This window comes from Felis catus, chromosome B4 (genome assembly GCF_018350175.1).
Source record: "Felis catus isolate Fca126 chromosome B4, F.catus_Fca126_mat1.0, whole genome shotgun sequence".
NCBI classification, from domain to species: domain Eukaryota; kingdom Metazoa; phylum Chordata; class Mammalia; order Carnivora; family Felidae; genus Felis; species Felis catus.
In genome coordinates this window covers 135792447-135807459 of record NC_058374.1, presented here as the reverse complement: position 1 = coordinate 135807459, position 15013 = coordinate 135792447, and the positions used below count along the sequence as shown (strand labels likewise).

At 60.1% G+C, this 15013-nt stretch overlaps 1 protein-coding gene across 6 annotated transcripts in view; it reads left to right on the top strand.

Annotated features, from left to right (window-relative positions):
* The window catches only part of PACSIN2 (protein kinase C and casein kinase substrate in neurons 2), a 135874-nt gene that overhangs the window by 117097 nt on the left and 3764 nt on the right, over positions 1 to 15013 (top strand). For 3 of the 6 annotated variants that reach the window (XM_023257563.2, XM_045062472.1, XM_019835675.3), the window contains 8 exons: positions 19 to 254; positions 1976 to 2131; positions 6464 to 6639; positions 8186 to 8306; positions 9762 to 9767; positions 11029 to 11150; positions 13432 to 13554; positions 13966 to 14162. In XM_023257563.2, coding sequence (XP_023113331.1) covers positions 19 to 254; positions 1976 to 2131; positions 6464 to 6639; positions 8186 to 8306; positions 9762 to 9767; positions 11029 to 11150; positions 13432 to 13554; positions 13966 to 14162 — 1137 coding nt within the window. The remainder of the gene's footprint in view (positions 1 to 18; positions 255 to 1975; positions 2132 to 6463; positions 6640 to 8185; positions 8307 to 9761; positions 9768 to 11028; positions 11151 to 13431; positions 13555 to 13965; positions 14163 to 15013) is intronic. The other 3 variants (XM_019835678.3, XM_019835676.3, XM_019835679.3) reach the window with 3 other exon arrangements.

Genomic DNA, 15013 nt, shown 5'->3' with positions numbered 1-15013 from the left:
GCTTCTCTCCTGTGCCAGGGCCCCAGTACGGGACGGTGGAGAAGGCCTGGACGGCGGTCATGGCCGAGGCGGAGAGAGTGAGCGAGCTGCACCTGGAGGTGAAGGCCTCCCTGATGAACGAGGACTTCGAGAAGATCAAGAACTGGCAGAAGGAAGCCTTTCACAAGCAGATGATGGGAGGCTTCAAGGAGACCAAAGAGGCGGAGGACGGCTTTCGGAAGGCGCAGAAGCCCTGGGCCAAGAAGCTGAAAGAGGTGCATGCCTCCTGCAGGCAGCTCCCTGCCCGGCCCGGCGCCCCTGCTTCCTGGCTGCTCCCCCTCTGACTGCTTTGGGCAGCGGTAGAGACGGGCCACCCCTCGGAGGCCCGTGGTGGTTAAGATTTACTCCAGTTCAAGACACCGGAGTCCCTTTGGGCTAGTAGAAAGGATTAATTTGAAATGTTTCTTTTGTATGTGTTTTTCTCTGAAATTTGCAGATGATACTGATACTGGTTTTTCCAAACGTAGCAACCGAAGCCACTGAGCCTTGCCCAGCCTTGGCTCGCGGGAGGCTCTCAGACACGCACCCCTGCCCTCACCACCCGCAGCTCGCCAGCCCCATTCCTTGGGTGGCCGTGCTGCTTCCTTCCTTGCCCGTCCCCCAGCTTTTCTCCGGAGCCATACTGCCTTCCTCCTCCCCAGAACCGCCCAGAACAGACCTCTGTCTTCGGGTTGTAACGACAGGCTCTCCTTACTCTGTTGTCTCGGCCTTCGCCACTCTCCTTTCTTCTTGTCCGCGGCCTCATTTGTAACGATTATCCCCCTCATGAGGCCACGGTTACAAAACTCTTTCCTCTCTAGAATGAACTCTGTGACTTTGGCTTAAGCAGGGAAACGTCTGTGAAGTAAAGATACACACATGAGAGGCGCCTAGGTGGCTCAGTCGGTTGAGTGCCCAACTTTGGCTCAGGTCACGATCTCGCAGTTCGTGAGTTCGAGCCCCGCGTCGGGCTCTGTGCTGACAGCTCGGAGCCTGGAGCCCGCTTCGGATTCTGTGTCTCCCTCTCTCTGCCCATTCCCCAGTTGCACTCTGTCTCTCTCTCAAAAATAAACATTTAAAAACTTTTTAAAAATATGAAAACTTTATGGGGCGCCTGGGTGGCGCAGTCGGTTAAGCGTCCGACTTCAGCCAGGTCACGATCTCACGGTCCGTGAGTTCGAGCCCCGCGTCAGGCTCTGGGCTGATGGCTCGGAGCCTGGAGCCTGTTTCCGATTCTGTGTCTCCCTCTTTCTCTGACCCTCCCCCGTTCATGCTCTGTCTCTCTCTGTCCCAAAAATAAATAAACGTTGAAAAAAAAATTTAAAAAAAAAAAAAAAAAAAAAAAAAAATATGAAAACTTTAAAAAAACTTAAAAAAAAAACTATACAGACATGTGCACATATATGCGCCTGTGTGCGTGCGTGTATATATGGGAGAGAGCCGTGGAACACGTGTCCTGTGACTCTGCCTCCCAACACCAGCCCCTCACGTTAGCCCTGGAACTTTGTATTCACTGTTCCAGCCGCCTGGCATGCTCTTCCCGCAGACAGCCACACCTCCTTCCCATTCCTGCTCCGTGGCGTCTCTCGGCCTGCTCTCCCCAGCCTCCGAATGCAGCTCGACACGGCGTCCCCTCCCCGCTCTTCTCTCCTCCTTGGCACTCATTACCCTCTGACTCTGTTCTTCAGCCGCCTCTTGTAGTCGCCTCTCTGGCTGGGCGGAGAGCTCCGTGACAGCCCGGTGCCTTGGGTGCCGCACCCCCGGTGCCCAGGAGGGCGCCCGGCCCCAGGCAGGCACCGCGCCAGCGTCTGCTGGTTGCCCTGTCGCGATCGTGCGGCGCGCAGAGCTCTGCACCTGCTCCTCCCTCTCGTCTGGGTGGCGCGAGCAGAGTCTGTGGAGCCTCTAGTCGGGACTCTGTGCTCCCGACGTGGCGCTCAGGAGCTCCCTCCCCCTGCAGGTGGAGGCAGCAAAGAAGGCCTACCACGCGGCGTGCAAAGAGGAGAAGTTGGCCACGTCACGAGAAACCAACAGCAAAGCAGACCCATCCCTCAACCCCGAGCAGCTTAAGAAGTTGCAGGACAAAGTAGAAAAATGCAAGCAAGATGTTCTTAAGGTAAACCGGGCACAGCTCTTCCACGCTGAACGCGCGTGCCTCAGCTGGCCACCCGTCTGGCCCACAGCCTTTGTCGCCGCTGGAGCGGATGCGGGGGGAGGCGCCACGGCGGCGGAACCTAGCGCTGCCCTCGAGAGAGTTCCGCAGTGAGCCCCTTCCCGCGGCCCCCCGTGCCCCGCTCGGGACTGGGCCGGAAGCGAGTGCTGGACAGGCAGGGGAACGGGCCATTCCTCCGCTCGGGGAAGGGCGGTGGGGCTGCTGCCAGCCAGGCGGGAACAGCTTGTGCGGGACGTGGAGGCGTGAACGTCAGTGGCAGGGAGCTGACGTCTGAGCTGGCACAGGGGGTTATGATGTCCAAATTGCCAGTGGTCTTGCAAGGCAGGTGGTGAGGAGCTTCTGACGCTGCTAACAGGGAGCCACTGAAAGAAGGTTCCAGAACCTGGGGAGGGCACAGGTGTGGAGGAGGACCACAGCTTACAGGGATTGCTCTGGTGGTGAGGGGCAGGAGTCCCATGGCAGGACGGGAGTGCCTGGAAGGCCCAGGGCACTGTGGCCATAGACGGGGTCGAGGGAGCAGGGCCCAGCGGTGAAGGCCCTGGAGAGGTGCAGGCGCACAGGCAGCGTGGCATCCTGGGTGCCCTCTGTGCAGTGCCGTGGATCAGAGAGCGGACGGGAGGGCGGTGTGACCGTGAGGGCGCCCGCGGAGGCCGGAGTGATCCTGCCCGGAAGGCCCGGGGCACGCGGTGCCAACGCTGGACAGGTTCACGTCGTTTGAAAGTTCCCAGGAGGTGAGAGCTGACGTGAGCGAGGCCCCGGGCCACCGCCTCTGCTGTGCGGTGAGGGTGCAGGGGGCCGGGGCCGTCAGGGGCTGCTCTGCGGCAGGGCTGAGCGAGGAGACGCCGGCCTGCGTCTGGGGAGAGAGACGCAGAGAAGTGGAGAGGCCCTGCGGCCGGGACAGGACGTGAGGCCGAGGGGAAGCAGGAGCCCTGAGCTGCTCCGTGGACACCCTCCACCGTGTCCGGCTTGGGTGAGCACCACTGAGCCCGGGGACTTAGGTGGTGGCATCTCTGTGTGTGACTGAGGACACTGCGTTGGGAGAGGCTCAGTCTTGTGCCAGCTGGTGGTGTGAGCGGGGGACGGCCCGTACCCTCTCGCCCCGCTCCTCGCTGCTCTGTCGTCAGCGTAGCGAGGGGGCGGGGTCGTGCAGAATGTCGTCTGTGGAAGAGCCCATCCCTCAGAGCGAGCACCGGAGCCTCTTGGGGAGCAAGCCCCCACTCCCCGCTCCTGGTTCTGGGCCTGGGGCAGGGCCAGGAATGTGGGGTTTTAGAGCAGCTGCTGCCTCCGCTGTGGGATCGGGTCAGGAGCCTGGGGCTACGCGCCGAATAGGGAGGGCCCCTGGGCTCCAGGAACGGGAGGCCGGCGGGGTGCTGAGGGCCGCTTCTGCCAGGTGCCCAGGACGGTGCCCAGAGGAGAGATGCGCCGTCTCTGCGTCGGGGTGTGGGTGTGAGGGAGACGTAGACACATACCTTTCCTGTTTTATTTCCCACCGCTCCGAACAGAGTTCACTAAATCGATGCTTCGGCAAAACAGACCCAGGGTCCGAGGTCAGATGTAAGGCGCCTGTCGGGATGACTGGGCCGCATTGTAGAGATTTCCCTCCTGGCTCTGCGGTCTGGTCGGTGACCTTGAAGCACGATGGTCCTCGTAGGCCGAGAGCCAGCCCGGAGAGGAGGGCACCCCCACCCCCACCTCCCCTTCCTGAAGCGGTTTCCAAAAACTAACACTGACTGGCTGCACACGCCCTTCTGTATTTCTTACCGGTCAGGCAGTGACTGCACCTCGCAGTATCCGTCAGAAAGGAACTCCTCACGTTCAGTGCTAAAGGTCACCGTCCACAGGAGAGCGAAGGCTGCTTCTCGTTTTGCTCCACGGATGTTTACTGGGAACTTTCTAAGTGCTCTGTGCTGGGGATTCCCCAGTGGTGGTGATCACGCTCTCTACCTGGCCTTTGCTGGGGCCGGACTGTTTGTGAACACGGGCCACGTGCCCGGGGAGCGTCTTGTCGCCACCGGGTGCCCCGGGGTGCCCAGGGAGGCTGCTGTGTTGAAGTATCCCAGAGAAGTGGTTGCTCTGTGTCACCCTGATGGTACCGCTGGGCGCCAGGTGTTTAAACTAGAGCTTCAGGTCTTCGGGCCTCCGAGCTAGTGATCCCACACAGGGCCTCACACGCGCAGGCGGCCGATGAGGAGGAGGAGGAATAATCAGGGCAGTTGGTGGCTCTCTGTTCCTGCTGGGAATATCCAGACTGGAAGGGATGACCTTTCTCTGGGGTCACAGAGGACCCAAGCCTAGCCAGGAGGCTCAGAAGCAGGACAAGGAACGGTAGATATGGGAGGGGGCAGGGGGTTGTTCCAGGGAGTGGACGGGGCCTGTTGGGGAAGTCTTTGAGAAGAGAGATCCCTGGGGCATAAAGGGGAGTTTTCCAGGGCCTGAGTCACAGAAGCGTGTCTGGGAGGGAAGCAGTGTAGACAGTGAGTAGACTTGGGGTCTCGAGCGGGGGCAGAGAAGCTGCCCCCGAGGTTGCGGGAGACCCACAGGCGGGGTCCCAAGGCATGGCCTTGATCCTCAAGGCGAGGCGGCCTGTAACGGCTCAGGGAGGCTCAGCCCTTTCTTGGAAGCCCACTCTATCATCAGGACCAGAAAAGCCAAGTTCCTGCGTGGCCAGCCCACCTGTCCGTGATCACCCTCGTGTCTCAGGGTCTCCATAGTGGAAAGGTTTACAGTAAATATGGCCCCAGCTGGAAAGGCTTATCGGAAATATCACCCCAGCTCTGCTGTCCCTCCATTTGCCCCAGGATACTACCGTGGTCCTATCATACTTCCTTTCTGGTAAAATCCCTTCTCAGGACAGTCTCTGAAGAAACAGCTGTGTAGGGGAGTGTAGTGGGCTGGAGGACAAGGGGCCCAGAACTTTTTTGAATTCCTGCTTTGTGCAACTTGGTGCCCATCTTGTGTTACCTCATTTAAATACCAGCATGTTGAAGTAGAAGTGCAGGCCCTGGGGTTTTGGTTCTGGACCCGCTACAACGAAGGGAGTGTCACAGTAAAGCAAGTCAAATGACTTTCTTGGTTTCTCAGTGCATATAAAAGATACGTTTATACTATAGTGTAATTTACAAAGTGTGCAATGGCATTACGTCCAAAAACGACGTACATACCTTAATTAAATATTTTATTGTTAAAAAGTTCTAACCATCGACTGAGGTTTCACGGAGTCATCATTAGTCACAGATCACCATGACAAACGTCATAATAATAGCAATAATAGCGGAAAAGTTTGAAGTATTACGAGGGTCACCCAAATGTGACGAGAGACCTGAAGTGAGCCAATGCTGCTGGGGAAGTGGCACCGATAGACTTGGTCCACGCAGGGTGGCCACAAACCTTCAGTTTGTGAAAAAATGCAATACCCGTGGAACACGATAAGACAAGGTTTGCCTGTACCTCATGTTCTGCGAAGGAAAGTGGGGCTGTCAGAAAATGGGGTGCCAGGACCCACCCCTAGGTCTGTCTGGCACTCAACCCTGTGATCTTGCCTCTGACATAACTTCTGAGTCACCACTGTCGTGGGCAAGGTCCGAGGCGCGTGGGTGACCTGGCAGCCCTTCCCCGGGGAGAGAGGACACGGGTAGATGACGTGGGTGGGAGTCAGCGTGGCAGTGGTTGGTGCTCGAGACCACGCGCCCTGGGCTCCAGAGTGAACACCCCTTCCCCAGCATCTACCTGTCTGGGCTGGTTCTAGCTGAGAGGCCCAGCAGATGCCAAGAGTGTGGTTTGCAGTTCAGAAGTGGGGGGGCTTGGACTTGAACTTGAATTTGAAAGTGGAGTCTGTGAGACTCCAGAGCTTGTGCTCTTTGTGCTTTGGAATCTGTAGAGGCCTGGGCGATGAGCCTGGGGGGCCTGGCCACGTGGGGGTGGGAAGGGTGTCTTGCCCAGTGTTTTCCCCGCCCAGCTCGGGTGGGTGTCCCCTTTGGGATCAGGGGTGGAGCGGGAGTCCCGTGGGCTGGGACCTGAGGGGCGTTGAGGAAGTCGATCCTTGGACGCTGGGTCCCAGCTCCTCACCCTGCTTACTCCCTATGAAGTCCCTCAAAGCGTCTGCCCGAATATTGTCACCTGACGAGTCTAGATGCCGATGACGCCAGAAGTGGCGGAAAGGGACAAAGGCGGGTGAGGAACAGGGTGGCGCAGAGCCCGGCTGGCTTTCTCTGTGCCAGAGGGAGCCGGGGTGAGCGGAGATGAACCTTCGTCCTGTGGTGCCGGCTTTTCTTGTAGACCAAAGAGAAGTATGAGAAGTCGCTGAAGGAGCTCGACCAGGGCACCCCCCAGTACATGGAGAACATGGAGCAGGTGTTTGAGCAGTGCCAGCAGTTTGAGGAAAAGCGCCTGCGCTTCTTCCGGGAAGTCCTGCTGGAAGTTCAGAAGCACCTAGACTTGTCGAACGTGGCCAGGTGAGTTCCCGTTTAGAGAGGGAGCACGTCACCATGTGGTCAGTGGAAAGTGGCTTTTGCGTACAGCTCGGTAACTGCTCTCCAGACCAGGGCTGGGGGTGGCCGTGTCTGTCCCAAGACCTCCTCCCCACTGAGTTCTCCTGTCCGGGGAGGGTCTTGTGCCACGGGGTCGGCCTGTGTGGTGTACTCCCCTCCCCTCCCCCTGCCTGTGGCAGCTGATGGCCCACGGCTGGCCTGAGCCGGGGGGCCTCGGGCCACGCACCGCCAGCTCCATGAACGCGCTCTGGGCCCGGGTAGGAAGGGAGGGCCGCGGCTTGGACCGACCACAGCGGCGTATCTGAAATCAAGCCAGGAGCATTTCCCCGTGCTTCCCGGGCTGGGGTGCCCCACCCTCAGGACCACCTTGCCTCGAAGCCCTTCGCGAGGCCCTTCCATCCAGAGCAGCTGGCTGCCTGCTCAGCCCTTGACTTCTCAGTGGCCCTTGGACGGCACGGGCCCTCAGAGACTCAGCTCTGAACCATGACGTGGACGCCGCGGTGTTTCTTCCGCACTCGCCTCGTCCTTGGTCCCGTGATGCCTCCTTTGGGACAGAGGTCCGGGCTAACTGTGGACGTGGACTTCAGCCGTCCATATAGCAGAGCCATTCAGAAAGGACTCACAAGTTAAGGCTCTTCGTTCGCAGGAAATTACATTCTCTTTGTCTCCTGTGTGACACAATAGAAACAGTCCTCGCGGGGCTACCCTGCCGGCATTCATTAATCCTTAGGAGAGTCGGTACAGTGGGAGGCACTATTTCCCATCTCACTGGCGAGAAAACGGAGGCCGGCTGTGGAGCGTGACTTGCCAGGAGCTGCACCGCTGGCTGGGGAGGGGGGGAGGCGGGGGGCTCGCCTCCCTGGGGAGTAGATGGCGAGTGGCCCCCTGGGGCTGTCGTGACAGAATACCAAAATCCCGTGGCTTAGGACAGCAGAAACTTACTCTCTCACGGTTGGGAGGTGGGACGTCTGAAGGGAAGGTGTCGCAGGGCCATGCTCCCTCTGAGGCTCTAGGGCAGAGGGTGCTCCCAGCGGGCCGTGAGTCTGCTGCCAGGCCCTGGCCCGTTTGGTTTAAAAGCCAGTTTGTGGGAAGGGTCCCCCGGGTGGCTCGGTTGAGCATCTGACTTCGGCTCAGGTCACGATCCCACGGTTCGTGAGTTCGAGCCCCGCGTGGGGCTCCGTGCTGTCAGTGCAGAGCCCACTCCGGACCCCCTGTGCCCCCCTCTCTCTCTGCTCCTCCCCGCCAAAAAATAAAAAATAACGACAAAAAGCCAATTTGTGGGAAACCAAAGCTGTGGCTGGCTCACGCACCGTGATCGTTGTTTGTCTCCTGTGCACGTGGAGGCCAGGGGACCATCCCGCCGGCCCAGGCAGCACCTCCTGGTCCATACTATGAAGCTGATTCTAGTGTGGCTGGAGACCACGTGCCTGCTGTGGCCCGGCTCTTGGCTGGGATGAATGGTAGCCTTCCCTGCCTTCCAAGACGGTCCTGTCTCCTCTTTCTGATTTAGCTACAAGAACATTTACCGCGACCTGGAACAGAGCATCAAAGCCGCCGACGCAGTGGAGGACCTGAGGTGGTTCAGAGCCAACCACGGGCCAGGCATGTCCATGAACTGGCCGCAGTTTGAGGTAAGAGGAGGCTGTGCCCGTGACCCCGCTGGTCCGGCAGGGGCCTGGGCCCGTGAGGTTGACATGTGCTGACTTTCTCATTCAACTCTTTTCTGGCCTTTGCCCTGTTTGTGGGGCAGCCTTTAAGCATGGCTATTCTAGAAACCAGCTTCATGTTCAGAGTCCCCAGGGCACTACTGAAGGGCCTTCTGAATCTCAGTAAAGACCCTTGTCATTAAGAATTCGGACGGTCACTTGGTGACCACTGGCATTCTCTTCTTGGTGGTGAGTGCCAGGACCCACAGGTCACGCGGGGGCCCCAGTTCCCCGCCCCACCCGCCAGACGGCTGAGAAGGGAGCAGCCACCGTGCAGCTGGGCTTGGCAGGCCTCCGGTCCAGGACGGGGTGGAGGGTGGGCTCTTCTTCCCCCTCACACGAGGCACTTTGCCTTGTTTCAGACGGGAAATTCAACCAATTTTGGTCCAGGGTTAACTTTCCTCTTTTCCTGATTTCCTGGGTCCGAGCCTTCCAGTATCTTTACATGTAAAACGGGAGGCCCTGAGGCCCTCGGGTCTCTTCCAGACACAGGACTCGGTCGCCAGGCCCCGTCGGGCCCCACGTGAGTCCTGCCACCCTCCTTCTCTGAGGGAAGGGATTCTCCGCACCTTATGATGAAGCGGGGGCCGGGAAAGGCTTTGCGGGCCCGCGGGTGCTGCCTTCTGGGAAGGACGCCTTGCGCGAGGGCCGAGGGGCCTCCCCTGCCTCCAGAGCTGCCAGGGTACAGGCTGCGCTCAGGTCTGGCCTCACCACTTACCAGCCGTGGGACGCTGAGCGAGTCGTTTGTTCCCACGTGTCAAATGGGGAGGACCACGGGCGCCCATCTCCTCGGGCAGCTGGGGGTCGTGACCTGGTCCGTGCTGGCCGTTGTGTCAGGCCTCATACGTGTGCCTCCATCTTCTGGAGCTTCTGAAGAAAGCTGGGCGGGCCCCCTGCACTGCCTGCAGGAGCTCTCCCAGCAGGAGGCCGAGAGCAGGCTGGGCCCCTTCCTCCGAGGCACCTGCACAAAGCAGAGCCCCAGGGCCCTCCAGGGTGGAAGCGGACCTACAGGAGAAAGCACGCAGCCTCCTTGCCCTCCCTCCCCCCTCAGTGGCAGTGGATGGGGAGGAACCGAGTTGACCTGTGTCCTGTGGACAGAGCCGGGATTTCCCCTGCTGGGGGCGTGTGCTGCTCTCTGGAGCTGGCTCAGGAGGTCACCCCCCGCCAGTCCCTTAGGGAACGGAATGGTCGGGGAAGGAAGACTTGACAGGCCGTCCCACTGGGGTGGGTGTCCCGGCCAGAGCGCACCGTGGCCCTTCTGTCTGTGGATCCTGCAGGCCGGGAAGCAGCACCCCATGTGGCACGTGCTTAATGGTTCTCCCGGGGTCATGAAATTACAGGGTCTAATGAAATTATTTGTTTTTATTTTCCATGCCGCAGGATGAAGTAAGTTTCTGTTCTTTGGCTAATGTATTGAATTCCAAACCTCGTGCCGTGTGTGTCCAGCCCGCGTGGGCTGCGTGTGGGCTCCACAGCCTGGTGCCGGCAGAGGAGCTGAGGCAGCAGTTCTGCCCGTGCTGGTCATGGTCCTCGTGAACGGCCGGCCCTCCTTCCCCGGCCGGCCTGGTGTCGATTCCGTGGGCCCTGGGGAGCCCACCCAGTCGGGACGGGTCTCTCTGAGTCAGCTGATTTTGGTTGAGAAGATAATTATCAACAAATAGGTGACCAGGATCTGGAGTCAGGCCCAAGCCTGCCACCAACTCTGTGTGGCCAAGGTCACGTTTTCTGTCTGGGCCTCAGTTTCCTCGTCTGACAAGTTGGCAGGTTAGACTTGGTGTTTCTAAGATGCCTTCTAATCTGGAGGCCCTACAGGTACATGTGGGCCACGCTGTGGCCTCGATCACACCAAGGGTGAGTTCAGTGGAGGTGGTTTGGTAACGGGTGGGGTTACCTGCCTTTCTGCAAGATCGTGTTAGGGAGACGTGTTAGGGACGGCCCTTCTTCCTTTTCCCCGCTTCCATTGTCCCTCAGTGCAGTTGATAAAAGCTCTTTACGTGCTGGGAAACTAGGGAACCTTTGGGGAGTCGACTCTTTGCTCGGTTAGCCCCACAGCACTTGCTACCAGTGAGGGAGCCACTCCCGGAGACCTGCGAGGTCGAGCCGGCTTATCTGCCCCTTTGGTGATGTGACATCCAGGCCCTGTGCGTTTGCACCTTGTGGTGCGGTCCCCACCTTGCAGGCTTGCTCAGAGTCCTGTAGCCAGCCCTCCTGTTCCCCTGGGAGCCAGAAACACTTTAGGGAATAAATGGGAAGGATCTTTGCTGAAAGAGCTAATTTGGAAGGCTCAAGGAAACTGGCGAGGCCTCTGGCGACCCCTGGTGGCTTGAGGTGGCCGGAGGCTTAGTGCCACGTGGGCAGGGGCCGGATGGGGAGGCTCCCTGGACACCTGCGTGCTGGCTGGCCAAACTCTCCTCCCGAGACCAGGCCACCACAGGCCCAAGTTTCCACCTTTAGCAGTGAGGACGGGGGAGTAGGAAGGTGCCAGGAACCTGAGGTCGGCTGGAAAACAAGGCAAAATCGAGGCAGCGAGGCTACGCGTCACTAACCAGGCAGGGCGGGCCACTGGCTGGCTGGCCGGTGTGTTAGACTGACGTGGCCTCAAACTAATGAACTTCCCTGTCTCTCTCCCTCGGTGCCTGCTGCCCAGGAGTGGTCCGCAGACCTGAATCGAACTCTCAGCCGGAGAGAGAAGAAGAAGGCTACTGACGGGGTCACCCTGACGGGCATCAACCAGACAGGCGATCAGGCTCTGCAGAGCAAGCCCAGCAGGTGGGCACTGGGACAGCCTCCGTCCCCTGGGATAGGTCCCCTGGGTCCTCTGCGTGGGCCGAACACTCCCCAGTGAAGCCTTGCAGGGAGCCCCCCACACACGTCTTCCCAGATGCTTCCAGGGCATCCGAGCTCTGCTGGGTAGTGGCCCAAGGGCATCCCTGGGAAGGATCATCAGCTCACCTGGTGCCAGAGCTGTGGAAGGACCCAGAGAAGGGAGCCTTTGCCACAGACCTGCTTCTGGCCCCAAGAGAGGGCGGGAGCTGATGTCAGAGGCTGGTCGTTGTGGATCTCCACTGGCACGCAGGCAGGTGGAGGTCACTGTCGTGGCTCCCTCCAGTGGGACCGGGCATCCTGGCCAGGTTGCTTCCCTGTGCCGTGTGCAGGGGCCTGATTTGGGAGTGGGGGGCAGCACAGGACAGCATTGTCACGTGTCCCACCCCCCCCTTTTTTTTTTGAGAGCAAGAGAGACAGAATGTGAGTGGGGGAGGGGCAGAGAGAGAGGGAGACAAATAACCTGAAGCAGACTCCAGGCTCCAAGCTGTCAGCACAGAGCCCGACGTGGGGCTTGAACCCACGGAGCGCGAGCATGACCCAAGACGATGTCGGACGCTTAACCAACTGAGCCACCCAGGCCCCCACATGTCACCTCTTTGGTGAGAGCGTTGGTTATTTTATTTCCCACGTCACTGTTTGCTGCAACCTAGTTTGGATAGAAGAGGTGATGCTGAGGTCATTGGAACCTCTGGGAAAGCGTGTGCTGGACGAGGCCTGTCCCCGGGCCTCCGCGTCCCGGCGGGCAGGTGTTGCTGTCCTCTGCAGAGCTGCCCCTCCCAGAGGCCACTCCTGCCGCACGAGCTCCGCACCCAGAGGCTTCCCTGCCACAACAGTAATGATAGACCTCACGGTTGTGCCTCCTGGGAGGGTCCGTGAAGGTTCCGGAGCCCTTTCTGCATCCCCGGGCACTGAAGCTCCTACCCGGGCTTCCTGGGCAGACGTGATGGCTCACCATTCAGGTGGCTGTGCCTCCGTCTGGACAGGTGAACTTGGTGAAGTGGCCAGAGCAGTACGAGCTGTCCCAGGGATCAGGCCAGCACCTGTGTGACTGGCGCAGGGGTGTGGAGGGTGAGACACCACCCCAGGGGTTGGGGAGGAGGGTGTGGGAGAGTCTAGGCAGCCGGGGCCGCCCAGCACCAGCCCCCTACAGAAAGAGAAAGGTGCCAGGGAGGGAGGAGGGCCTGTTGGCCTCAGGCATACAGCCCAGGCTTGGGTCCGGTGCCCCTCGCCAGGCCACTGAGGCAGTGGCTGGCCACCTGGGGTCACTGGTGACATTTGTGCCCTGCCCCCCACCGCCACTCTGTCTGGGCCATCCATCCAGCGCTGTGGGTGCCGACCGCACACAGTCCCCCACTTGGCGGCAGGAGGCAGTGCTGGCCCCACAAGCCCCACCCTGCAGCTTAATTCCACAGTCAGGTGCCGGGGCTCTTAGGGGCCTGTCTCGTTTCTTGGCCATCCTGTTCTGCGCCTTGTGCCCACAGTCTCTGCGTCCTGGCTGTTGGCCCCCGGGCCGGGCTTGGGTCAGATTTCTCTCCAGTCTGTCCCCTCTGGGCCTGGCACCCAGTAGGCAGCTGATACAGTTGTGCAGATGGATGTTCTCTCTGTGGAGCACGAAGGGCTCCTTCTTTCTTCTTGGAAAGGGCTTGGAAAGGGCTTCAGTAGGCTTTGGCAGCTCTAACCCCAGAAGTGGGGAGGAGGCCACCGGACCCTTTGTAGTCAGAAGGAGGAGAGTGCTGTGCTGTGGGGTCTGGCGAGGGCCAGGGGCCTCCCTCCTGCTCTCTGCAGCAGGGCTCTGAGCCTCCCAGGCTGTCTGCTCCCCAGGCTGAGCCCCTCAGGCTGGCCCGCCAGCTCACAGCGTCGGGAACGGGGGCCAGGTTGGGGCGCTGTGGGGAGAAGCCGAAAGCCCAGACATGACTTGTGCTCCAGCAGCAGCCTGTCCCGACCCCAGGGCTCCTGTTCAGGATAGCCAGTGTCCAGAGGCAAGGAGGGGAAATGGCAGTGTCGTTCTCTCTTAGACGCCGTAAGTGTGTTTAGCCACCAGAATATCACTAAGTGTTTTTGCTAAGACCGTGTTCCCACTCAAACAACATATCCTCCTGTCCGGGGCGGGGGTGGCCGATGTGTCCTTTCAGACCCTGGCCCTGTGATCCTGCAGCTGGGAGCATGCAGGCCCCGGGCGGGGTGCCGAGCTGGGGTCCCCTGAAAGCTGTCTCTCTCCCTGTAGTGACCTTAGTGTCCCGAGCAACCCCACACGGTCAGCACAGTCACTGTCCAACTACAACCCTTTCGAGGACGAGGACGACACGGGGAGCACCGTCAGTGAGAAGGAGGACGTTAAGGCCAAAAAGTTGGTGAACAAACATTTCCCTCCGGTTTCCACCTTGCTCGCTCTCTGTCTCTCGTCTCTCTCTGTCCAGGCTCCTGCCCCCTTGGCACTCAGAGCGATGCACGAGGCCTGCAGGAGGTGCCCGGCTGCCGGTGTGGACAGCCTCTGGCTCCTCTTTCGCTGGGCGGGGGGGGCACCCGTTAATAATCCGTGCTTGCTTCTTTTCTGTACTCTGCTAACCCTCGTCGAGGCCCTCACGCCACCACCACAGGGAGACAAGTGTGCCGAGGGGCTCCTCTCCTGCCGAAGGAGCCCCCTGCCCGGCCCCAGGGCTCTGCGGCCTCCCCTGGCAGGGGTGAGGCTCCAGGCAGGGCCTCGCGCCTCTGCCGGCCCCGTGCTCGGGGCGCCGAGTCAACCCTTCCTTTCTTGCAGCGTGAGCAGCTACGAGAAGACCCAGAGCTACCCCACTGACTGGTCAGATGACGAGTCCAACAACCCGTTCTCGTCCACGGACGCCAACGGGGACTCAAACCCATTTGACGAGGATGCCACCTCGGGGACAGAAGTGCGGGTCCGGGCCCTCTACGACTATGAAGGGCAGGAGCATGACGAGCTGAGCTTCAAGGCTGGTAGGTGGGCTTCCTGGGGCGGATGCTTCCGACCTGCTAGGGGCTTAGGGTTTAGGGGGTGTCTTTGTTTTTCCAAGTCTGGGAAACTCCTGCAAGTTTCGTTTGCCGGTCCTCCCTGCCACATTTCAAAAGCAGCAGGTGCTCAGTGCCACACGTTAGAAGGCATGAGGTGCCCTGGTGCCTTAGCCTGAGGCGCCACCCCTTGCAGGACCGAGGACCGGGCACAGCGGGGCACTGGGCAGGACACGCTGGTCTCCAGCACCAGCCAGTTTTCCCAGCAGCCCTGGGGGTCCCCAGGGGAAGCCTTTCTCCAGAGACGCCCCCGGCTGGCAGAGGAGCCCTTAGCCAGCCTCCTGGCCCAGACCCCAGAATAGCACTCGGTGCGCCCCTGGGCCACCTGGAGTCCCGTTTTAGGGTAGTGCCTTTTGAACTCACTCCTGCGGCCACATCGCATGCATTCTGTCACCAGCACACCTTTGTTGCCAGTAGCGGAAACTTCTGTTTTACAGAACAGTCCGGATCCAGATCACGGGAGCCCTGTGCCGCGGATTTTCTAGCCTTGGTCTTTTATTGGTTTTTGTTTGTTTGTTTGTTTGTTAATGCTGGTTGCAGTTTGCCAAAATGGGTCGCAACCCTCAGTTTGAAAGAGCCTGTCTTAGAGCCTTTCAGAGGAGGCCCACAGACGCGGGCCCACAGAGAGCCAAGCTCCTTCCTTCTGCCTTGCTCCCTCCTCACAGACACCCCAGATCCAGCGCCTACCCCTCTAGGCGGATGAGCTCGACCAGCGCAGGCTGCAGTGTGCACTGGGACGGACCCCCGTGCCCAGCTCGTGGGGCGGAGGGCCGTGTCCT